The following is a 26,117-nucleotide window of genomic DNA, read 5'->3' on the forward strand; positions in this document are numbered from 1 at the left end:
GATAATTTTTCATTAGATGCCCAACAGTGAAACGTAAAGCTTTTACAATCATTTAAATATTTATATAATTCATCTTAGCACATAATCTACTTGAAACAAGCTTGCTTTGAAAGCTGTGTAAGGCAGCCTGCACACCTAAGGCAGTACTTTGCTGAGGGCCACCTGATGCCTAATCTTTGGGAGTTCTGGCACTCTGGCATGTGTTAACAGTGACATTTATTCTCCAGTCAGTCCTGTGTGAGCTCCAGAGTTTGGGCCCCGTTCCCCTTGCACTTCCTCCTCTTCCCATACTTTGAACTCTACATCCTCAATCCGGGAAGACTGCTGGGCTTAGTGTCAGGTCCTCTCCTAGTGCTGCAGCCAGAACCCAGCATCAACCTCACTTGTCTCACTTCACTTAGAGATCACTATCCTGTGCTGTCTTTTGTCTCAGGTCTGAAAACCTTCACATATGGCTCTTGTTTGTTTTCCCTTCGTGTGTACATACATTTTTTTTTTTTTTATTTTCAATTTCTGTATGGGAGGGGTTAGTCTAAGGTGGAAGGGTATATCTGGATCTGGCTATCAACAGACTCTAGTTCTGGACCAGACAGATGGCAGCTTACTAAGTGGGCTAAAACGGCAACACTGCCATCAGGTCAGCTATAGATCCCAGCTCAGGAACCTGAGGTGCCATGGGAACAACAGTCTGCAGGCCACACTAGCAGGAGCCACAGCCTGCTGGAAGCACAGGTCCTGGTTTCAAACAACTGAGCAGAACAACACATCCAACACAAAGCACACTCGTCACAGAGGCACTAGTGTGTCAGTTAGACAAAGGAAAGAGAGAGTGCACAACAATCCAAATGACTGAGCACTATGCTCTGAATTTAAAGCAACTCAGGCAGTTAGAAATGGTTGTTTATGGGTTTCATTTCTAATTCCTCACCGTGTAACTCAGAGTATAGAGAACGCTGAGCAGCTGAGCTGGGATGCCCCACTGCTTTCTGGCAGTTCTTTGTAGTTTCTTCACCCAGCCATGGATCTTTGAGTGGCAGGAACAGACCATGCTGCTAACCTACCCTTTGATCACTCTCAACATATAGACTGCCTACAGTTTCCTGATACCAACATACAAATATCCAAAGACAATTAACAACAACTTAATTGATTTGGTAATCAATCCTTAATAAGGCAAGCTGGAACTATGTTTCACACTGCATCATTAAGCCTGTTTTAGGGAACCTAGAAGGTGACCAACTATTCTGCAGCACTACCATTCTGTGTAGGTCACTCAGAGTTGACTTTTACCACTTATTCTCTCATCTATCTGCTGACTTTTATTTCACCAAAAACAAGCTCTAACTGGGTTTAAATTAGTCCATCAATTATTAAACTTCCTAACTTTTGGTTTTGACCCCAGCCTTTAATCGCCGAGCCATCTCTCCAGCCTTGGACTTTATAAGTCCATTTCATTATATTAGTTTTTAAATAAGATGACATGTGCAACAAGTAGCTCAGCAGGTGATCACAGGTAATTGCCTAGCATGCATGAGAACCAGAGTCCAGTGTCTAACACATGTGTATCATGTACACACACATCTTTTGCTAGCACAGTAGCAAGTTTATAAAAACAGATAAGCTATTTGTATTAGTTATATTTAAATGTAAACAAGTATTTTTTAATTATGGGAATCAACATAATTGACACTTTAATTTTTTTCACTTTAATTTCAATAATATATATATTATTCCTTCCCTCAAATTTCGAGTACTAAAACAATAAACTATGAATTATAAAATTTAACACTCTAAGCCATGCCAGATGTCTTTCTCAGGATTATGCAAACTGGCTCTAATACTCACCGCTACTCACAGCACGACCGACCGCACTCACCTTGTGCGAGTCCACTTCAGCTTTTAACTTGTTTTGCGCCCACTTTACTTTAATGATGTGAGAGTTCATCTCCTCCTTTAACTTCTCTATTTCTCTGATGAGTCTAGTTGTTTCACCCTCCTAAAAGACATTGTCATTTTTCATTTAAACAATCAACTATGCATTTTGTATATCCCCTTGTGCAGTAACACAATAATTCCAGAGCAGGTATATATACTATGGCCCAGAGGCCATAAAGCTGACTTAAGGCTCAAATGATTAGAGAGTAATAAAGCCCTAAATCAAATCAATAGGCATGGGGATAATTATTACCTAGATTAGCCAGTGGGTACAGTATAAGACAAATACACTCTAATTCTTCATAACTGATGGCAGTAAGGTGACCGAACTGGTTCTGCTACAATCCCTGAGGACAGTAACAGCATTTCTAAACAGGTAATAGCAAGTGCTCTTAATAGCTCCCACGTCAGTTACTCAACCTTCTAGGACAGCTCTAGAATAAATATGTTTTCAATAAGAAGTGTCAATAGTGCTCTCTGATGAACTGTGCTGCACTGAGACTCTGGCCAGGCCTGGATCCCCACTCAGCAGTAGAGACATTGCCCAGTCCGTATGAAGCCCTACATCCAATCTCACAATGCAGGGGAAAAATGTATTAAATAAAAAACCAAAACAGACTCTGGACAAATTATACTTCTGATGCAAAGCTATTCACAACTGACACTGATATGGACATATCTTAGCGCAACATAATTTTTAGAAACACAAACTAATTTTCCCAATAGACTCTAAAAGAAAAACTGATTAAGAAAATGTAACTAATAACACTTGCCAATACTTTGCCTTTCCCCTAGCAAATCTTTCTAGCAGCAGGGAATGACACACCCAACACACACGTGAGTGAGCTAGGGAGAGCGAGCACGTCCTGTCTGAGTGCTGCAGATCTACACCACTGTGGGACTAAGGAAAGCAGAGGCATGACCTTCAAACTAGGCACAAGTTATACCTTCGATTCATAGAGTTGCTGCAGCCGCCCTTTCTCCTGAGACAGCTGCTTACTTTTGTTAGTGTTTTTCTCCAATTCCTTACTTGCATCTCTAAGTTTCCGCTCAAGGGTTTCTTTTTCCTTTCGAAGGTCTAGAGCTTCCTTCTCGCCTCTCACGTACTTCATGACCATGGCTTCCTTTTCCTGGCGGGCCTCTTCACATTTCTTATTGGCCTTGGAAAGAAAATGTTACCTAGCATTAATAAACAAATATTTCCATATGATGCCATACATAAACATATACTGTTCCCTGCGGTGTCAGGATCTATTTGTGCTGTATGTCCAGCCCTTCCTTACTCTTTACTTTGGCTGCTGTGGTTTCTACTTATATACATTTCCCTTCTTCTGCACATCTGCTTTCTTGCCGATTTCTGCGCCATTCTGGGCCCAGGAAGAGGATCATGGGTTACATTAACAAACTCCTTCAGCCTCACACTTGCAGGGTCAGCTGTCACAATCAGTAGGCAGAGGCTTGGAGGAGGGAAGCTTGGCTTCTGGGTCACCAGAGGTCAGCTAACACAAGCACTCTCTCTGGGAGAGCCCTACTCTGGAACCTCTAAAATACACTTCTTTTTTGTAACAGAGTATCTAGACTCAAGCATTTTGTTGTAGCAACACAAGAGGGGCTAGTAAAAACTCAAGTACACATTCATGTGTTACTAGTGCACATATATGTAATGTAACAAAATGTCAGTCATGGAACAGGAAAGATATAAAGAAACTGGAGGGAGACACAGGTGAAGAGATGACTCATTTTCCCCATATATTCCTTAATTTATTTTTTTTATAATTAGAATGTACTTAAACTTATGTATTGCCACCTTAGCACCATTTTGAGATTTCTTTTTTATTTATGTGTATGTGCATGTCTGTTGGAGCACATGCGTGTGAATACTCTTAAAGCCACAAGAGGGCACCAGAGCCCTGTTACTGGAGGGAGTGACAGACAGGTTGGGAATCTGGATGCGATAAAGCCAACTCTGGCCTTCTGTTACACCAGCGAGCATCTTCACAGTTGAGCCATCCTTCCAGCCTGCAACTTCCTTTAAAAGCTTTTATGTAAACACCAGCGATGTCATCACCAACTGTTACAGTCTAATGAACATGAAGCACCAAATTATCAAATTAATAGTGACCGGAAATACCTGGTCCATCCGCTGGGCCATCTCTTTATGGATTTGCTGGATTGCATTTTTGGCTGTGATATCCTGTGCTACTAGCTGATCTCTGGAGGTTTTAACTTCTTTATTCAGTTCCTCTATTCTTAATTCTAACTGTAAAAGAATGATTTCCAGGTTATATTTTATAGCTGCACCAAAATAGACCAGTGATACCTTAATTAATACACACAATGCAAATGAAGACTGTAAGATACAGATGATTCTCCTCAGGTCCCTCACAAGCTTTTTACCCTTTAAGTTTGGCTTACATGTGCTAGACCTAGAGCACATAAAAAAATCAGTTAACTACTGCATATGATAACTCAGTCTTCTTCCAAATACCTAAAAGTGCAATAAATACATATCAAAACACAAGAAAATGAAAACTTGGCTTAACTTGTTATATTCTACAACTGTTTGATGCTGTTTTCATTAGCAGCTTTCTGGATGTCCACTCCAAGACTGCATCCCCCCACTGTCTTATAGCACTTGTCATTGAAGTGCATCTTATGATGCCCACATAAAAGAGGAAAAGCCCAAGATCCATTTCTCAGAACACAGCAGCGCTGAGTTCTGACATCTAACGACAGGACACTCACACCCTGTCCACAGAAGGAAAGCAGCTCAGAAAGATCAAGAGCAGTTTTTGCTTTGTTACCAACCTATAAGCACTTACTTACGCATCCATGCAGAAAAGACACCATTAAAAAGAAAGGGGCAGCAGATACCCTGACATGACCTTCACAGTAGAATTCACCAAACCCTGGAAATGAAGCCATGCTAAAACCACAAGTGAGAAAGTGTCCCAAAGTCAGACAGAAACACCGAGGTGTGACTACTATTAACAACTTCTTCCCTTAATCGCTTAAGAACTTCAATTAAATCAAGCCTTTTCATTATTCGGGCAACAAAAAATGTGCTACATTTGGAACAGTTAAACATACCACAATTTATATAACGTAATTCAGAATCGTTTTAACAATTTAAATATGAAGCAGTTTCCTGCATTTGAAATGCTTTAACTTACTTGACTACATGCTTTTTTTTTCCCCATGAGTTTATAAATTTAAGTATGGCCTTGAAAGACTTGTTTTTTACCTGTTTAATTGTGTTCATATGCTGTTTCTCTGTTTCTGTTCTTTTTTTCAGTTCTTCTCTTAAATTGTCTTTTTCTGAACAAATATTTAAGATAAGTTCCTGATGATTCTTATTTTCTTTAATTAACCTAAATATAAAAGGGAAATAAAATATAAAATATCTATCTACAGATTAGCTGTAGACACGTATGATCAATACTCTCAAGTAATCTTTTTATAATAAAATACCAGATCTGGAGAAGAACACCGCACACCTAATGATGCCTTCTTAGAGCATGTCCTCACCATCAGGTGACTCAGAGTGTTTGAGGGTAAACTGTCTCTAAGCCTGTCGTCACTAGAAGAGAAGCAAGTAGATGAGAGGGGTGGTAAGAGCAGCCAGATGTGTCACAAGCCTAGGTACCACACTCTGTTGATATACCAGATTAAAAAACTTCTGTGGCCAATTAGCCCCATTAGGCAGGTACCTTGCCACCAAGCCACACCCACAGCCTTAACCTATTTCTTTGATATTCTTTGCTATTTGTTATTCTTAGAAGTTATGTACACATTCCAATGACAACTCTTCTTAAGAGTTTAATTTGGGTCACTGAACAATACTACTGATACATGAGATAACAGAATAAAAAGAGTGGAGTTGTATTTTCCAGGATCCAGAAAGCAGATAGAGGAGATTAGATCCAGAGGGTACAAAGTTCCAGGTTCAGACAAGTTCTGGGGATTCAATGTACAACACAGTGGTAGGAGGGCTGGGCGTAGCAGAGTACACACCCAGCACTAAGGTCCTCTAGCACAAAACAGGGAGAAGGGAATTTAAAAAAAAGAAAGAAAGAGGGGGGTGAGGAAAAAAATGAAGGAAGGGAAGAAACGAAGAGAGAACAGGGCATACAACAAGACACAGACCCAGAGGAGGGGGAGAAGAAACAGTATTTTGAACAGGAAATTAAGAGAGTGTATCTTAAGAGTTTATGACACACACGTAACTAACTATATGAGAGGATAAACATAGTAACCAGCTTGAATCATTTCACAATGACAATATATACAATTTTGCTAGGAAAAAAAAAAAAAAACAAAGAAAACTCAGTAAATGGGAATGAACATATAATCAGATATCCGGGAAGGATGCATTTATGAAATTGTCAACAAAAGGAACTGAAACTTAGTGTTCTTCATAAAAAATTAAATGGCATAAAGTTAAGAAAACATCTAGTTGCTTACCTGATCCAACAAGTGTTTTATTAAAAATTAAAAGTATTATATGTAAAGCCAAAGATCAATGCAGGTTACAGTAACACTTATATGATGCCTTAATATCCACAGGAATAATGCCAGGCAAGCACTGTCTCTCTCACAGGAGGGAGCACTGACTCAGCTGCTGCTGACATTCCTACTCTAATCCCTCCATCTGCTGGGGGGGGGGGCGGGGACAAAGAGCTTGTTTGTTTTCACACCTAATACTTTTTAGTTAAATCCAACAACTTTCAGCCAGATGATCTCTAGTAACAACTGATAAAACTTCTGAAGCCAAAGTCAGAAACTTGGCTCTGCAGCTATTTGCATCTGACCCGGAACAAGTTTCTTAGTCTGCCTCAGGTTCTTCATATACTTCAGGGTGAGTCAGAGTAGTACATGTTGCATATCTGTGACGATCCCATGAGTTAACATGTGTGCCAGTCACAGAATTAATAGCACATGAGATTATTCAATGTACACATCTTAAAATGTTTACGTACTGTATAAACTCTTAAGATCTAAGGAAAGTAGGAAAGGGTATCAGAAATAATTGGGGGGGTGGGGGAGATGGTGGGGGTGTGTGACTGGAGTAGTTCCAGACTGCAGGGGAGTGAAGAAGTTACCCAAGCCTAGAAGGGCTGGAAGCATAGATGTCTGAGACATGGAAGCAGAGTGTATTAACAGGTCAGCAGTATTCCGAGTTAGGATGTAAGTAAGCAGAGGTGCCCTTGAGAAGGCAATGGAGTTTCACAGGTATGTGATCCCCAGAACCCATACAAAGGTAGACAGGAGAAATGTCTCCTCAAAGCTTCCTCTGACTTGCACATGAGCACACCCTTCACATTGTAACAGTCTTTTTTTTATTAGAAAATTTAAATTTAAAAGGATTGGTCTGTGTTCCCTGTAATCCTCAGCCTAGTTTAAAATTGTGTGGTTTAATGAAAGATAGTATGTATTATTTTTCTTTTGTAACAGATTGTAACAGTATGCCCAAACTTAAATATCAGTTTACTATAAAACGTACAATAAAAATACAGAATAAATCCTATTAGAAACAGGCTGAAGGTAATCAAACTCATCAAAACACTGTACAAATTGATGCTTAAAAGCAGAATGTGCTCAACTAATTCTTCTGTTCTCTAAATTGTAAGCTTTTGAATTTAAATTTCCCTTCGAATTGATTTTGATTCACCTAGTTTCGCAAATGAAGAACGTGAATTGGTCCCTAGTACACTTACACTATTTACTTCTGTATTCTCTATGATTTACGACAGGAAGCAAGCAGCAAGTGTAAGCCACTCAGTCTGCATGGCTGCACTCTCAAACAGGAGTGGGCCCTGTGGAAAGGGAGCTCCCGCTGCAGAAGACTTACTGTTTAATAGTGAGCTCCTGCTGCAGGTACCTGCTGTGTACACACTTCTCAAACAGGGCTAACGCTTGCTCTCCTTTATTCACTCCATTCGGTACTTGGTGTTCCTCTGCAAAGTCAGCAGATAAGAGCTCAGATTCGATCTCTCCCAACAAATCGTCTGAGGCTGAAACAGTCTTTATCTTTGAGATGAGTTTCCTGGTGCAGTCTGTATCGTAGAGGCTTGCTGAAGAGGTCTTTGGATTACCAGCTTCTGTGGGTGCAGATGACTTTAACTCTGCCAGTATTTGTGTTACTGTGTGCTCTGGTTCACTGGTTTTTGAGACTTGTTTTGTAAAGTCCCCACCAGGAAAGTCATCTATTTGTTCAGAATTTTCTGGGCATGTGTCTGTATTAGCACAAGAATTCTCACCACTTGCACAGTCTGGAACATGGCTTTCCTGTACTTCAATCTGACTACAGTGTTTATCAGTCTGACATAAAATTCTGTCAGAGTTCAATGATAATAGTTCAGATCCCGTTTCTAATCGGCTGCTTTCATCACTAGAAATTGAGATGCATGAGTCATCCTTCAGTTCAGATGTTTTCCCAGTAGTTGTATCAGAAGAAATGGAGGCTATGTGCTCTGTCTCTGACATGCTGACTGGCACCAATTCACTTTGCATTTCTTCAAATCTGTTCCTGATCTTCATTTACATCTAAGAAATCAAATAAAAAAATTAGAGTAAGACCATTTACACCTTTGCATACATTCCATGACATGCCCACGAAGCATCCCATTCATAATTCCTCTAATAAGGGCCTCCCCTAGAGAAAGAAGAGAACAGCCTTCCTGGAGTAGACACAACCAATGGGGCCACTGCAGTCCCCCAAACCCCTTTGTCGTCATGGGCCAGCTGGCCTCACTAGTTAAGGGGCAGAACATGTGAGGGAAGATCAGGAAGGAGAATGGCCTCCAGTTCTGTGGGTACATGCTACTGAAGCCCTTTTTAAGGAGCCGAGCAGAAGGACAGCAGCAAAAGCATTAGGCAGCAGTCTCAGGGCAGGTATATCAGTGAGTGATGACAAAGCTCACCAAGAAGGAAACAAGACCTGCTTCAGCTCAGACTGAGCAGGGACTGACCCGTGACAGGAGCAGCTTTTCCCCTGGCAGGGACCTGGGAAGTTCCTCTGCTTACTTCTAAGTAAGCATTCTCTTCAGTGAACATCAAACACAGCTTATACCTACTGTCTCGGTCAGTAAGAGCAACATTTGATTTGACTAGGTGAGAATATCTTTTTATATTATTTACAAAGGTTCTTCCTCTATCTTCTTTATGGAAAATTAGTCAACTTCAAATTTTCCCGACATACAGAATACAAAATCTTCTACCAGGGGCTGGAGAGATGGTACATCAGTTAAGAGTGCATACTGCTCTTACGAAGGACTCAAGTTCAGCTCCCAGCACCCATGTTGGGCAACTGCCTGTACTTTCAGCTCCAGAGGATCTGATGCCATCTTTTGGCCTCCTCTGGAATTGGTCTCATATGCACAACTCCTAACCCTGACACACATATACACATAATTAAAAATAAAATTTAATTAAAAAAAAAAGTTAGCCAGGCAGTGGTGGTGCACACCTTTGATGCCAACACTCAGGAGGCAGATGCAGGTTGATCTCTGAGCTCAAGACCAGCTCAATCTCCAGAGCGAGTTCCAGGACAGCCAGAGCTGCACAGAGAAACCCTGTCTGGAAAAACAAAACAAAAACCCTAGTGGTCTTGATGAAAAGAACTGCCTGTGACTCTGGCCATGCTTCAACGGTGCGCAGACAGGCAGCCGAGTTCCTGAAATGAGACTAGACTGCAACCAGGCAGAGGAGCGGCTACAATGAAGGAGTTCTCTTACGAAGTATGCACATGCAAAAAAAGATTACATTTTATAACAGAAAAACGCATGTTTACTTCAGGCTTTGAGAAAGGTGATGATCAGATAAAACAAGAAAGATGATTGGCTGCATAGAACCCCTCAGCACTAAGCAGGAGGGAATTTTGTTATGGGTGAATTATAATAAATCCTAAGACTTGTACAACATTTGATTTTACTGTATGAATCCTAGCACCCAGTGAGCTCTCAAATACTTGCTGACCTAAAACCTGCATAAAATAAAAAAGGCTAGTGCTTGAAGAACGTTATTCTAGGACTGCAGAAAGGAGTCAACCGTAAGGAAGAAAAGGCCATCTTGTCTGTCAAACGCGATATTCCTTTGGACCACCTGTGGAGACAATTACTACAAAGAACTCAGGCTTCCAATCACTTAATTATGTATCACCTACCTCCAAATGACAAATTACCACCACTGTGCTGTATATATTTCATAAGCAAGCTGGTACTGATATTAAAGACTTTAGACCAGACAAATAAATGCAGTGAACACTTGAAAATCTCAGTAAATTATTCCAAAATCTTGGAATGAAAAATGAATCTCAGGCAAGTACACTAGCCTCAAAGCAACTTACAAACTAGCTCACTCAAAGCAAGTCTCTTTAAAGATATAAGATGATACGATATACAGTGAAGGCTCATTCAAAGTGACTCTGTAAAGATACCACACGTGCTGATATACAGTGAATGTAAGATATACTATGCTGCTGCTAAAGTTAACATCTTACAAATGTGACCCTGCAGTGGCTTTAAACATCCTAACCAGCTGACGTTCTACCAACAGAAGTTGAACTCACAGCATAAGAATACACACTGGTTGGCAGGAATGCCTTCAGAAGAGAACAGACGACAAAGGCATTGTGACTCCCTAGCATTCCGCTAAGTAAAAAGAAAAACAACTTTAAGAGTCTTACTTCTGTGCCATGATTTGTCAAGAAAAAACCACATCCTTTCATGCGGCTTCCTCGGTTCCCAGGGTTCACTCTCCTATCTTCCTCCCGTCATGGCAGTTTCCCAGTTAGCTGACTCATAGCTAGTAACTCATAGCTGGTGCCTGATGAGTTTCCAGTCCTGCACCTGAGTCACAGACACGGAGTCATCTATCCCCCTTCATGCTATATTATGGTCTACCTGAAAACAGGCATACCTACTAGAGCTTACTCCAAAGTCTTAAACTCAAGCTGGCCAACCCTCAACTCTGTCTCTAATGCTTAGAATTGAGTCCTCTGTCCACAGCATCATGTGCTTGATCAACAAATGTCTCCCTTTGCTTTTGTAGTCTCTTAAACAATTGTTCTCCTGCTTTTCTGATGCTATCCCCTCCCTGCAACCCAGCCTAGGCCTCATCTCATACCTGGAACGCTTAGTTTCTCGATCTCATTCAATTCTCTTTTGGTAATCTAAAGGGCAAAATAGTTAACGTAGGGCAGATTATTTGCAACAGTCATGGTGGCAGGGACAGGGTTCCGAAGGGAAGTGACAAATCACCAGGCTTAGAAGTAATGAAGTTCGCACTATCCTGGCTGTCAAAAGGGACCAGGCACTGCCTGTGAAGTGAGCCTTCTACTGTAAGAGGGCAAGCGTGCAGGCTAGGAAGCTCAACACTGGCTCTCCTCCTTCCACACTTAGCTCCTCCTCAGTCAGTCATCAAACAGTCAGCTGAAGTCATGCACCCAGACTGGCCTTTCCCTTCTTTAAAGTTTCAGGTAATGAAATCCTGTCTCTACTCTACAGAGGCTAGCCAGAGAAAAGACATAAGCCTGTCTCTCTTGGGAGGAAGATTAGGCAGACACTGTTACATCAAGCAGTTAGGGACTCAAAACTTCAAGTTTTCTTCAGGGAGAACAGGATTTCCCCAGGCCCCCCCCCCCCTCACTTTTTTTGCTGTTTGTTCGTTGTTGTTTTAAACAAAATTACAGAGATTCCTGAGTGAAGCAGTTATGTAAGTTCTCAAACCTGATCTCTGCCCACATTCAGAAAGTGCTGCTTGCTCTACTGTAATGTCTTGCTCCACTAAGTCACTCACTGTGCACACTCAGGCAACTCCATGGATTGCTCTGTTTTCCTTCCAGTCTACTTAGAGACTGATTATGCTTGAGGACTTAATTTTAATGTCCTATCTTTCTTCAAACCATCCTTATTTCAAGCACAAGAACAATGTGTACATTCAACATATTGCCTATCACTCATTGAGCAGACAAGGCCTTTCTTGACCCTCTGAAGAGGCTGCCACCTTTTAAATGACCGATTGTTCTTGCAACAAGGAAATTTACTCAGAACTGAAACCTCTGTAACATCAAATGATAACAGCAATACACAGATAAACCTAATGAATGCACTCTGCACAACATTTACTACCATTTCTGCAAATCCTCTTCAGTGCTCCCACAACAGCAGAAGAACCCACTGGCTCTGTGAAATGATCTGGGGTGGAAAGCATTAGTGGGCAGGCTGCAGGAGACTTCTTGTGTACAGACAGTGGAGAACAACAAGTGTGTCTTACAGTCTACAGGAGCTTCATCTAGGTAACACCACCACCAAACCAAAGAAGCTCTTTACCCAAGCCTAGATTTTGTTTTATGTATCTTATCAATTAAAGACTAAATTTAAAAGGCAAGTAACTTACATAGTGTCTCTCAGTATGTCATGACCTATTTGGTTTTTTTTTTTTAGAAGGAATGCTGTCATGAAAATTATGGGAGATTAAACAGCCTACTATCAATAGGTTACAAAAGGAGAAAACCATAGACCTAGGGAAGAGCTGCAAGCCTGTGTCAAGTGCTGGTGCAGGCCAACTTCAGTCAGAGATACAGAGTGTGCTTATTGACTCTTACATGCACTGCTATTTTGACTTTGTAATAACTGTTACTTATGAGGAAAAATACTTGTAATCACAAAAGTCCTCCCAATCCCTTGCTGCCCCATAGTGCTTCTTTCTCCCTGCGACATAGTAGTACAGGCCCGACCCACAGCAGTGGGAACTGGGCTGATCTGACTGCAGCACAGCAGCTGTAGGCAACCCAGCAAAAAGGCGGCATGCCAAACACTATGCCAATGCCCCTTCCATTCTTTATTGCACACACTCATATTTCTAGAAAGTCATTCCACACACAACTAACAGCTTTCAGTACTATTTCCAGTTTCCCATAATTAGTACTATAAGAACAAAACCATAGGCTGGCTCACAAATTTATAAATAGAAATGAATTCAATCTACAGATAATTGGTAACAAGTCATCAAACATCATGCAAAGGAACCAGCTCAAAAATAAAGTCCAAAGTGTTCACCTGCCAAACAAATATACATGGGACAGCTTTTCCACATGGACACTGTTGTAGGTATTGCACCATGTAGGGAACATGGTGCAAAAGAAAACAGGCACCCTCTGTACTCTCCCCCCATGAGCAGGACTGAGAGACCTTGGTTGCCACAGCAAGTGACGGGATCTAGGTGGAGTTACCCACCTTGGCTGCCCGGAACACAGCAGAACTGCCCCTGGGCTTGCCTTGAGACATCTCCGGCCGTGACCTGGAATGGACTATGGATTATCCCACCCATCTGAAACCAGGAGGGGTTGTGGGTTGGGTCTTCCCCTTTAAATTGAGAGCTGAACATTAAAGCTTGGGGCCTTGATCAGAGAACTTTGTCTTGGCCTCATCTCTTCTCGCCCTCCTTCCCCCTTCATTCCCAGCCCCCCTTTCAGGTGAATCCAGTTGACTTGTGGCCGCGGGCGGCTACAACCCTCAAGTGCAGACCTCGGGTAGAGTCTGACTAATCCTGAGCCTGTTAAATCTTTGTTTTGCTGTTGTAAAGTGCTGAGACTACAAATCAGAATCCTTCCCACTGCAGCATTATAAAGCACACCAGCATTTCAGAATAAAATTTTGCTTTAAATCTAGTTGAATAATCTTAGTTCAAATACTTTTTATAATTTTAAAATTATGTACCACTCCACCCCCCCCCCAATAATTCTAGCTGTATACTCACTTCTGAAGTTAATATGCACTAACATATGCAACCTAGGCCTGTGAGATCACTTATTCAATAAAATGGTTTCCTGTCCTCTGTAAGAAAATATAAATAATTTAAGACAGTTTTTGCGTACTTCCCAAAAAAGTTTGAAAGTACTATAACTAAAGCAACTTACCTTTCCTATTCTAGCAATTCTGGTATGGCATCTCAAGTCAAAAGTAAAAAATTAAAAAGCATCTAATCATTATATCCTCATAATCCTTAAATAATAAATTCTGACACACTTTGCTAGATTAAGCTTTTAAATTAAAATATCAAAGTAGTGAAACAGAAGAGAAGCTGTGTAAGAAATATTAGTCATGTTTCCCAGATTCAAAGAGCTGGCACTGAGGCTTCATAGAAGGCACATTTATGTAGATTAATTTTTACTTTCAAGAGAAGAAAACTAAGACAGTTGTTTCAAAGATTTCTAGAACTGGTTCTCCAAGAAGGAAGACTTCAGATTCAGGAGTCAAACACAAATTACAATTCGAATACTGAGTTTCCTCAGCTCTCTATCTGTCACACAGATGACATGAAGCCAACAAGCTGGGCTCTGTCTTTATGAGCTTTCCCTACTGCAGCTTCAGTGATACTGGAGAGCTGATACATCTTGCAGCAGTAACTAACACTCTCGACTTTGTAACAGGCAATCATAGTTTGAGTACTTTAGACTCTTAAATGGTTTTTAAAATATTAAGGCATAAAATTAATATAAATATCTAACTTGTACAGAACTACTTATACAGAACTTATCAACTGCAATGAAGTCTAAGAAAATGTATTTTTATTTAACTGTTCTTAAAAAAATAAATCTGAAAACCAGGGTGGAGAGATGGCTCAGTGGTTAAGAGCACTGACTGCTCTTACAGAGGTCCTGAGTTCAATTCCCAGCAACCACATGGTGGCTCACAACCATCTGTAATGGGATCTGATGCCCTCTTCTGCTGTGTCTAAGACAGTGACAGTCTACTGACATATATATATATAAATCTTTAAAAAAAAAATCTGAAAATCAAATATAAGAAAAACGGCCTCAATTAAAAAGAATTTCTTCTACATTTACGTAAAGAGTTGGACTTATGTCTGAATTTGTTAATTTGGTAAGATTTAGTTTATTAAAAACAACAACTATTTAGCACTTACTACAAAACCCTACAGTGAATGATCAGCTGAGGCTTTAAGGAGCGCACTCATGACAGCTAGCATGAGCCCCGGGCTTGCTTCCCGCTCTTGGCATCTATTGCCCCTTTACCCAACGGGTTACTTCTTAGAGCAAGCAAACTTTCTGTTACCCAAGGTCAAATAAGTTTGAAATGGTGTTAAGATTGCAATAGCATTTGTAGGTCTCAATTATCTATCCGATTGCTGCTTCTAAAACAAATATTAAATAAAACTAAATATTGTAAGTGAAGTGATGGTTATGAGAAAAATCAAAATTTGCCCTTAATCATTTAAAGAAAAAAAATGAAAAGCCTTAGTTTTATTAACGGAAAAAACAAACAAACAAACCAGAATTTGAAGTTAGATATTCTTTCTTTAGTGAGTTGAATGACTTCTGCAAACCAGGGAAGAATGCTAGCACCTGTCAAACAAGGAAGACAGCTTTCTCAGTCAGGCTGCTTGGGCTTCCAACCATCACTGCTTCCTTAGGGAGCTGGGTTGAGTGTTGTGTTTATCACAGTCACCATGTAGCTATAAACTGACTTTCAGAACTGAACACTCTCAGCAAGCAGCAGCTGACATGCTGCTGCACTGCACGGCATCAAAGCATAAGTCTTTGGTTCCTGTGTGACGGAACTAAAGGCTTGAGAGGTCACTCTCCTATCACACAGCCTTTCAGTCTGCAAAAAAAATCAGACTCCTTCTGTCAACCCTATTCCATGGAACCTGCTCTTAAAAGAAAACAAACACCTTGAGTTTCTATTATTTTGAATTAGAAAAGGCCTTTAAAAAAATTAAACGCAGTCCGTGCATTTTCTGGTAGTCTCCCAAGGTTATACCTGCCTATTGTCCTGTACAAAGGAGAAGGCATTGGTGCAACAGTACGAGACTATGCCTTCCCAAAATCTTCACTGAACATGGGAAGACCAAAAAGGAACAATAAAAGAAGTAGGCCAATCATTACTGTTGCTTCGTTTGTGTAACCAATAATTAACAAAAAGCTGAAAGTAGCTGCACACGGTGTCCTTCATACACAAGACACATCAGTTTCAGTATCACTTGTCTCTGGGTCCTTAATCTCCTTCACAATATGTACACTACAGGTATAAAAGTGTAGTTATAGTTGGAGAGGCCACATCCACACCAATAAACCTAACACTTAACAGACTGACTTTGGGTGGCTACACGTGCGCCTTTGAAACACTGTCATACTGATTTGTTTCATATTTCCCTCAGACAAGCCTCCTGTGTCTCACTTCAGAAGAAATAAAAAGTCTGACCATCAAAGGAACGTGACACAGGGTCTGAGAAATCTTTCTGGTTCGTTGTCATATTTTTTTTTTTCTGACTCTAACAAACGGAAGCGGCAGGACTCGAACCCAGGTGTTCTGGGTACAAACCCAAGCGTCTTCTCTAAAGAAAAATCAAGATGTGAGTATTTAACGAGTTACGAATTGTTAGCAGCCGAGCCATCATTCTCCCTGCGCTGTTTCCCTGGGATTGACTGCTACTTTGAGAACATGTAGAAGGGGAGAAATAAATCTGAAATGATCTCCCTACCAAGATTCATGAAATACATTGGTACCTTCGGAAAAGCTAAACGCTGCCGACCGCGTCCCCGGAGATCCCGCGCAGGTGCGGCGGGGGAGCGGCCGCGCTCCGGGCACAGCCCCCGAGGGCCCCGCCAGCCCCGTCACGTCCACGCGCGGAGTCGCGTACCGCCCGGGGCTGGCACCCCGTCACATCCACGCGCGCGGACCGGCGCCAGCCGAGCCCCCAGCGCCCGCCCCGGACGCCCCTCGGCCACTCACCGTCCGTCGCCCAGCCCCGGGCCGCACCCTAGCGAGGCCGATGGAGCTCCGGCTCCGGGGCCGGAGAATCCATGGCGGCGTCTAGTCGACGCGGAGTGGGCGAGGAAGTCACGGGCGGAGACCACAACCGATCCCGGGCTCTCAACCGAGGTTTTCCCCCAAAACCCCTGAGGAGCTGACACATCAACAAAGATGGCGGCGATGCCGAAGCCGGCGCGGCTACAGCTGAGGGGGCGGGGCTCCCTGAAAGAGCCAATCAGCGCTGCGTAGGCCGCGTGACGATAAGCACCTGGAGGCGGGCGTGGTTTTCGAGGCACCGCCCTCCAGCCCCGGCGTATTCTAGAGACCCCGCCCATCCTCACTTAAGCCCAAGGAGGTTGTAGGAGGCTGACAGGACTCCTGTCCGGTTGGGCCACTCTTTCCCTATCCCGCCCCAAGCCGGTGCTTTCTGTCTGTAGGAAGTTGCCATCTTTCTTCCTCACCCTTTGGCCGGTCATCTAATGAGTCAGTGGCATAAAGTAATAAAAGAGAACTAGAGATTGTGGCTTCCCGGTTCTGATGGTGTAAACTTTGCGCTGGCTGTTGGTGAGCCAAGTCCGCAGGAGCGGCTGACGTGGGCATGCGAGCATTCATCCCTGGGAGAGAGCTCTGCAGGGTTTCCATAATGATAATTGACCTAGAATCTGCAAGTGGCACCATTGTTTACTAGTAAGCTGTTGATGTGCTCCATGCAGAGGACCTAAGCCCCCCAGGGCTGGGTATCCCGTGGGTTGTATGGTTGCATGAAGGGTGTGTATTATAGTGACTAAGCCCAGTTAGAGGAGGTAGGGAAGGTGAGCAGTTTTAATCTGGAGGCTTTGCAAACCACCTCTGTCCAGAGAAAAGATGTTTTTACGTTTTGGACGGTGTTGACGTAAGTTATAAGTGAAAATAGTTAATACTCGTCTTTAGTGACAAATTTGTAAATCAAAACATATTACTGTTCAACTACTTTCATAATTGCTGAGGAGGAAAAACGTCAAGATGGTATATTACTAACCCTCTGTCTTTTTTATCAGACTATGATGCCTCCCTCCTCAAATTATGGTAATGTATTCCAGCACATTTTACAATTAAGGAGTTGTGGTGATTTGAACAGACTCATGTGTTTGAATGCTTGGCCAACAGGAAGTGGCACTAATAGGAGGTGTGGCCTTGTTGAACAAGATATGTCATTGTGGAGGCAGGCTTTGAGGTCTCATATAAATGCTAGAGCTACATCCAGTGTGGGACACATCCTTGCTGCCTTCGAATCAAGATGTAGAACTCTGCTTTTTCTCTCAAACCCACGTTGAGAGAACTGCACACTGCTGTGCTTCCCAGCATGATAATGGACTAAACCTCAGAATCTGTAGAATCTGTAGATTCAGAATCAACTAAATGTTTTATGAGAGTTGCCTTGATGTGTCAATGAGACCCTAACTATGGGTCAAGTCAGGAGTAGTGGCTTATGTGGGTTATACAGGCATTTCGGAGGTGCAAGTAGAAACCACTTAGAGCTTAACCTCCAGGAAACCCTTTCTCTAAATGTACATGTACATATAAACATACATGCATGCATGTGTACAGACATACATAGGTTTTCTTGTTTCTAGAAAAAGAATGATTTGACCTGAAACATTACTAGTAAGGTATGTTATCACAAAAGGACAGGAAGGACAGACAGAGTTGTTTTATCTGTTCATATTGTTAGAAGCAACATTAACATTATTTCTGAAATGTACTTCAGAACATATAACTGGTAAATATATTAAGTATGTCTTGAAAATAAATTTTTAGTCATAAAGAGACGAGCTAGAAGCGCTGCAGTCTGAAGCGGGAACTCTGGGGGCTCTGTGGAAAGTCAGTTGTGTTGGATGGTGCTTTGCTGGGGCAAACACGTGAAGGAACGTTTCCTTAAAGTGGACACAGGCGTGAAAGGCGATGGCAGACTCCTGAAGGAACATTTCGCTGAAGCAGATACAGGAGACAAGATGATCTGCTGAAGCAATGGCTGAGGTCTGGCTGTCTCTGCTAGGTCGTGCCACCGCTGCTGATTCCTGTTTGCAATCCTGACTCTACCGAACTGGATTGCTGGTGTATCCATGAAGTGTCTGCAAGTGGATCCAGCTGCTGCTGCTGACCTGTGAACTGCACTACTGATTTCCAGACAACACAGATGGGAGTTGCTCTAAAGAACCTTTCTAAACAGGTCCACTTCCCCACTCCCACCCATGTCCTTTCTTTTTCATTTCCTCTGGTTGGTGGTGAGATATGAGGAAGGTTAAAGTGTTTAAGAGCCATCATTAAAAATAGGTTTTGAAAAAAGTTAAAGTTACAGACCTACATTTGGAATTAGAAATACCACAATGAAATTGAGGATTTATTTTTCATAAGGAAGTCACTGCTGCAGCATTTGCCTTAGCATGGGAGAGGGCTGGAATTCGGTCCTTGGGGTGATGGCTGTCTACTGAAAAGTGTCACGAACAGCCTAATTCACACCCTCACTCTCCACGTCTCCATTTTCCACCAAATGAGCCTGGACTGAAAAGTTACAAGGTGTGGCTCCAAGTCTGGGACAAGAAGTGTGTAAAATATCGTAGAACATACGATGTTCAGAGGTGGGTTTGGCACAAAGACTTTCTCCCATATCACATTGTATAGAAAGGGGGAAACTTTACAGGACAGACATGTAGTCAACATCAGCCATATGATGACACCTGTCATTATCATAAATCGTGTTCAGAAAACGTGTCAGACGATGTCATACAATAAAAGTGTGACTTTGTCTCTGTGGTCTTTCAGACAGCTCCTACTCCATTACTATCAGGAGAAGTGCATCAAACTTCACGATCATGGGCTATGCTTCCCAAAGCCTCATCAGTGCCCCTGGAAGCTGCCAATCAGGAGAAACTGCCACGGCCATGGAACGATAACTAAATGCAATGTTGGATTCTGGCTCAGAAGATGTATAGAAGCAGGGCTGGAATTTGAATAAATCATGGGCTTGGGTTAATAATAACAGTGGTTTCGAACATGTTCATTGAAGGAGAAACTGGTTGTAACCTCATCATAAGAATTCTTCTTTTTCTTTATTCTATAAAGGTAAAAGAATTCTAAAAGTTATTAAAAATAAAAGACAATGTCAGGCATGGTAGCTGAATGAAAAAGAAATAAAAAAGGAAGGTCATGACGGTTCCTAGATATGGTGTAGTAGAAGGTTTATTACAGACATGAGGGAGAACAGAGACACAGACATCTTAGGAGAGTTCAGAGCAAACATGACCCTGAGCTGGGCCGTGTGAAGAGATGGGGAGGGGGAGAGCCGGGAGACAAAAGGGTAGACAAAAGATTGGATAACCAACATGGCTGGATTATGAAGGGAAAGGCAGTTGGGGGAAGGGCAGGCCAGCCCCTGAGCTGAAGAAGTATAGGGATCTGGGGGCAGGGTATGCCAGCCATACCTTGTAACAGGTAGGAACTGAAGGATGCTGGGAGAACCTCTCAGCCAGGTCCAATTTGATGTATTAACTAGGCACCTCAGCCATTCATCCCAGGTTTGAGACATAACAGTAGCCCATGCCTTCAACCCCAGCATTCCAGAGACAGCGACAGGTGGTTTTCTCTGAGTCCACGGCCAGCCTGGTCAACATAGGAAACGACAGGCAGATGGATCTCTGTATTCAGAGATGGCAAGGTCAGCATCCAAGTACAGGCCAGCCAGGGATTACGTAATGAGATACAGCCTCAAACCAAGGGAACTGAGTCTCAAAAGTTGTCCCCTGACTGCCACATATGTGGCAAACGCTGGCATGGGTGGTTGGCTTCAGAGACCTGCTGGGGCCAGCTCCCTTTCGGCAGAAAATGAGTGAAAATGTAAAAAGAATAAAGACATAAACCTGGGCATTGCTTCTAAACATTCAAGGAGTGACTGACGGCGCCTGGGTCTGGTGTGCTTAGTTTCCCGAGGAGGCAGGCGCAAAAGAGTACGCTGGAAACCCAGATCCCTCACACAGCTAAAATAGCAACCCCGGTGACTCCGAGCGTGCCCTTTCCTCCCGGAATCTGCCCCCGGGTCTCCTGGGACTCCTCTATAGAAAAAGCTAGAAAGTGCTGCACCACCACCAAGCAGCTGCCTGCAATCAACGCGGCTCCACAGCACCTGCCGCACTGGGCGCGTGGGCGGAGCTGCGCGCACGTGGAAATAAACTGCGCAGGCGCGGGACCCGCAGCACGCGGCGGCCTTGAGCTTCCGAGGCGAGGTGAGCACGGGTGGGGCTCCTGTATCTTAGGGCTGCCGGGTATGGCAAACGCTGGCATGGGTGGTTGGCTTCAGAGACCTGCTGGGGCCAGCTCCCTTTCGGCTTTTTCCAGGTCAGGCGGCCTGGGTGCCCTGGCGCGGGAGCTCGGTGTGGAGCCCACCTCGGGCGTGGGTCGTTGGGAGCCGGAAGTCCAGAGCTGGACGTTGAGGTCGGGCGTTAAGGCGGGCGTTGGGCGAGCACGGAGCTGCACGTGGGGACAGGCTGGAAGGGCAGAGACCCCGGGCTGACCCAGAGCCAGGGTGTGGGTGGATGCTGTCTGGGTTGTAGAGAGCTGAGCCCAGGAACTGGGGTGGGAGGGGGCAAGCAGGGGCCCTGTGCACGGTTTGGAAACAGACTCTTAAAAAAAAGTGTCAAAGTGTGTGTGGGGGTGTGTCGTGTGTCTGTGTCTCCACACGAAGACTTGTGGATTCAGTGCTTTGGTTGAAGTCACAGCTGGAGTGCCAACTGTTAACTAGCCATTAGATTCTTGCCCTAAACTCTCTTGCCTTCTATAGAATCAGGAGGGTCACCAGGTTTCTAAAGTGAGGAAGATGCCTTACGTCTGCTGGTTCACTCATTCATGGCACTTGGCTTTCCTAGACCCCAGGTGTAAGTCAGTTTCTCTATTAGGCCCCCGGAGTTAAGAGGACTGGGAATAGTCTTAACTGGGTATCTCAAGTGGGTGCTGGGCCCGAGTCAGATATGGTGGATGGAAGGTGGTAAGTTTTCCCATTTACTCATCACTTATATTTAAAAGTAATGTACTTTAACCGTGAGACAACATCTATCTTAAACATGCAACTCCTGGATGACAAATCAAGACCAGCAAAGTCTTGGAAACTTGTTCCTCATGACACAAAGGTTTGGGAGTATGTATTGTGGTAGAGTGATTTTTCCGTGTGTGTCTGTCTGTGTCTGTCCATCTGTGTATTCATCCATCCTTTGGTCCATCCTTGTCCCCCAAGTAAGTTGTTTGCTGCTCCTTGCAGGGAGGAAGATGTTAGAAGGCAGCCTCCCTTTCCCTGGGTGGCTTAAATCCTGTCCCTTGTCTAATCTTCGTGGTGGTATCCAGGAGGAAGTTACTGCTTCTGCCTGCATTTTACAGTCACTGAATCTGGAAAGCTGAAGCAGTTCTAAGGAAAATAGCATAGCTAAATGAGGAATGTGTGGCTTGGGCCTGATCTCTGAGCAGGCTCGTGGTCTACCGAACCATTGACTTTTGCAGCTCTGAGATGCCCTTTCCTTTTGGGTAGAATGTCTCTCCTGGAATGCACAAAGTCACCAGGAAGGCAAGAACAAACTGAGGGGAAGAAAGGTGGTGCACCTAATCCTTAGCAGCAGGAACTCCAGGAGGGAAAAGACCAGGCTAGTCATTGTTTGTAGGGATGCCTCCAGCCACATTAGATGGCACAAAGACGGACTCTATGGGAATGAAAAGTCAGGGTCTACTTTGGGAAGCTTTACTTCTCACTGCACTCCACACACAAGAGGAATACATGCAAAGTGAAGGTCTCATTCTCCTCTCCTTTCCTCTCTCTCTCTCTGGGTCAACAGAACTATTTCATTAAATACACTTTTTTCTTTCAATTGACAGTTCTATAGATTTCAACACAAACCACTGTACATTGATTCTCAATTCTAAGAAATTTGAGGCCCCTTCAGATCTCCTCTGTTAGCTAAACCAGCAGATAATTACTATGAATTCTGGGATTGTTACATTTTAATTCATCACCAGTGTCTTATAAAAAAAAAAATTAGTGTGTTCTGGGCTGGAGAAATGGCCCAAAGATGAAGAACAGTGCACTGGCTGCTCTTGCAGAGGACCCAGGTTCAATTCCTGGCACCCACATAGAAGCTCACACCTGTCTGTAGCTCCAATTCCAGGACTTCTGACACTCTTGTACAGACATGTATGCCTGTAGAACACCAGTGTACATAAAATAAAAATAAATTATATGCTTTTTAAAATAGTGTGTCATTGGTGTGGCTAGACCAAGAGATACCATGACCCTTCAGAATTATTTGTCAACTCTCCTTACTCATGTCTGTCAGGAGTCTGTAAGCTGGAAGTCACAGAATTACACTATACAGACCCACTCAAGATTGAGAGGTCAACATGAGATGAATCTAAGTGGTGTAAATTGTCCTGCAGCCTGCTGGTTAGTTTTACCATGTGTTCATGCCTGTCCTAGGACATGTGGAGGCCAGAAGACAGCTTACATTCCTTAGTTCTCTCCTACCATGAGGGTCTCCGGATCAAACTCCAGCCATCGGGTTTGGTAGCAAGTGCTTGTAACCTGCTGAGCCATCTCCAGCTCCCATGGTGTCTTTTTGTTCGCTGGCGTTCTCTAATGTTAAGTTCAGCTTTAAAGGGCAATGTCGTCATGCTTGTGGTGTTTATTATAAGTGCAGTGTGTGTTAATATGTATAGAAAACAAACTGTAATGATTGAGGAGCTGCATGTTACAGAGTCACACAGGTGACAGTGTCTTATTGGAACTCAACAGCTGCCCTGGCTCTAAGTAAACACTTAAGTGTGAGTGGTCACTGCAGCGTCCTAGTCATGGAGCCCTGCTCATTGTCAGGATGTGTCTGGAATCATACTCGGTTGCAGGCCACAAAGTATGTGGCTCTCTGATAATAAAGTGTCCAGTCATGAGAAATCTAGGTGTTTCGTCTTCAGGTGAAGGAAGCACAGGATGTCCGTGTGTTTGCAGGTCAACACGTGAGTTACAAAGAAGACAGTTCATTTGTTTTTAATACAATCCCCAAATAAAAGTATGAAATTGTCTAAGTCCAAATTTGTATTACAGTGGGAATTTCTGAGTGGGATGGAGCAGTGGAGTGAGTCCCAACCAAAGCAGTCTACCTTGGACAGACCTTCCTCTAAGCTTAAATCTTCCCTATTTGTTGCTTAAATGTTATAGTGATTAAATATTAGGGAAAATGTGCATGCTAATAAGATGACTGTGCTTGCACAATTTACACAATTATGTCATTTACATAAAGAGCTAAGTCACACCTAAATACACTGCACCATAAACTATTGTAACTTTTATGAGTTGATTGATAATTTGGCTTTATGGTAGCCAATGCTAAATGTACTGCTTTAAGTCACACATAGGAAAAAAAAATGGCAAAAGCATGTTTAGAACCATTTCAGAAACTTGAAAAATCTCTAAAACTCTAGCCAAAATTTATTTATTTTATGAAACTCAAGTTTGTAGCTTAAAAAGCAATTTTCAAAATCAAATATTCTAACACAGTATAGTTCAAAGATTTACTAATTTTATATAGAGAAATAAAGATAAGAAAATACTAGAAATCTGTTTTAATGAAATCATTTATGTATTCGTAAAGGCAGAGAGGATTAGAAATTCTGAAAGGTAACAACAGTCGTGGGTCTGGGCTGAGGTGTTCTGGGCAGTGTTTGATGGCATTGCCAGGCTGAGGTGTTCACAGTATGGACTGTACGTAGTGTATGTTTAAGATGTAGACTACTTCATTCTAATGGTGCAGTGCAACTGGAAAGACTATTGGAAATATATTGGATTGTCTGCATGTCTGAATCTGAATTAGTGTCTTGGATGGTGAGTGTTCAGAAAACTTTCTATTGACAGATTTTTTTTTCATGGACCCCAAATTCATTATTGTCAGAGTTGTACTATAGTATTGTCTAACTTAAAACAAGTAATAAACTAGACGTTTTAGGACACAAAGGGGGAGCATTTTTCTGCTGTTTGTTCAGAATCATCTTAAGTGACATTTAGTTTCTGGCTTCTCCCTTGGAAGGTTTTGAGGGCATAGGCAGTCTCAACTGCTTGCTACATGTTACTCTGCTGAAAGGAGAAGCTGCTGGTTCACTCCAGGGGCTTTGGGCAGTGAGAACACTCCTTTAGAGTGATAGGTAAACCTCAAGCCAATAGTGTCTGAACAAGTCTGCCTCCCAGGCACCTGCAGCCACTGTGACATGAGAAGCTTGCCGCAAGTCAAACTAATTTTCAGAGGAAGCTACATGCATAGGTCCTTGAAAGAAATACTTTTTTTCCAGTTTATGAAGCTCACCTGGAGACTGTCAAAGCAGAATGCTTGAGCAAACCAGACAGAATAAGCGTCAGCTGAGAGGAGCTGAGAAAGGTGGTTTAGATGGTCAGGCATGGGGAGAAGCCAGGGTCTCTGGGCAAGTGGTAATTCTGTTGGTAGAAGAGTCGCCATGGTGTAAGGTAGGAGGCAGAATGACATTCTGATGTAAGCAATAGACTGTGTCATACTCCACCAGGAAGAGGTCAGCTTTACATAGGAAAGAGTGTTTTCAGTTGTGAGGGGTCTTTTCTGTTCCTGGTACTTCAAGAACTTCTCATGTTCTTGAGTTGGTGTAAATGGATCTGCCAAACCTGGAGTTTATACTTATGAGTAAAGAAATACTGGTACATTGTAGGCCAGATTTTGATAGCAAGATTGAGTCTGCTTGGGGTTATTGATAGGAGTCATCTGATGTGTAATGTTTGTACAAAGTCACCTGTGCTTATAGTTCACCTGCTTTCACAATTAAATTCACCTCTTAAATATATTTCTTTTCTCAGACGTCAGTGAATGTTAAATTACACCTAATATGATGCCACGAAATAATTTGGAAGCCTCTACTTGTAAAATGGCAGAGCCATTTAATTTTGAGAAAAAGGAAAGCAAGCTTCCACCCCACGATTCTCTGAGAAGTCCTGTAGCACAGCATAACCACCCCAATTTCAGACTGAAAAGCCCAGAGAACGGAAATAAAAAGAACAATTTTCTGCTTTGTGAACAAAACAAACAATATTTAGCTAGTCAGGAAAACAATTCGGTGGTCTCGTCAAACCCTGCTGGCATCAATGGAGAAGTAGGTGGGTCCAAAGGAGACAGGAAGACATTGCCGACAGGTGAGTGGGAACTGCGCTCTTCCTCTTGGTTCTGATGGACTCTCTGACTTGTTTAACAGAACGCAGTGGGATAGCAGGACAGCCAAATGACTGCAGAAGAGTTCTCCACCCAGTTAGTATTTAGACAGAAAGTCAAGTAATAGCCTTGGCTTCGTTAATCACAGAGAAGGTTGCACAGTGGGGAATGA

General features: G+C 42.8%; 2 protein-coding genes across 9 annotated transcripts in view; one reads left to right on the forward strand and one right to left on the reverse strand.

Moving 5' to 3' along the window:
* Positions 1-16,917, reverse strand: part of Ccdc186 (coiled-coil domain containing 186) — a 34,110-nt gene extending 17,193 nt beyond the window's left edge. The window contains exons 1-6 of the mRNA XM_034505065.1: positions 16,695-16,917; positions 7,787-8,481; positions 5,180-5,306; positions 4,067-4,195; positions 2,883-3,095; positions 1,877-1,996 (exon numbers count right to left, since the gene is read on the reverse strand). Of these exons, the coding sequence (XP_034360956.1) occupies positions 1,877-1,996; positions 2,883-3,095; positions 4,067-4,195; positions 5,180-5,306; positions 7,787-8,475 (1,278 nt within the window). The 5' untranslated portion in view covers positions 8,476-8,481; positions 16,695-16,917. The remainder of the gene's footprint in view (positions 1-1,876; positions 1,997-2,882; positions 3,096-4,066; positions 4,196-5,179; positions 5,307-7,786; positions 8,482-16,694) is intronic.
* A 3,985-nt stretch (positions 16,918-20,902) lies between these two features.
* Tdrd1 (tudor domain containing 1) overlaps positions 20,903-26,117 on the forward strand; it is a 41,097-nt gene continuing 35,882 nt past the window's right edge. For 2 of the 8 annotated variants that reach the window (XM_076925527.1, XM_034514902.2), the window contains exons 1-2: positions 20,903-20,974; positions 25,597-25,929. In XM_076925527.1, coding sequence (XP_076781642.1) covers positions 25,626-25,929 — 304 coding nt within the window. In that variant the 5' untranslated portion in view covers positions 20,903-20,974; positions 25,597-25,625. Of the gene's footprint in view, positions 21,733-25,596; positions 25,930-26,117 lie in introns of all 8 variants that reach the window. The other 6 variants (XM_076925543.1, XM_076925564.1, XM_076925510.1 and 3 more) reach the window with 5 other exon arrangements.

The sequence above is a fragment of the Arvicanthis niloticus genome, chromosome 1 (assembly GCF_011762505.2).
Source record: "Arvicanthis niloticus isolate mArvNil1 chromosome 1, mArvNil1.pat.X, whole genome shotgun sequence".
In the NCBI taxonomy this organism is placed as follows: Eukaryota; Metazoa; Chordata; class Mammalia; order Rodentia; family Muridae; genus Arvicanthis; species Arvicanthis niloticus.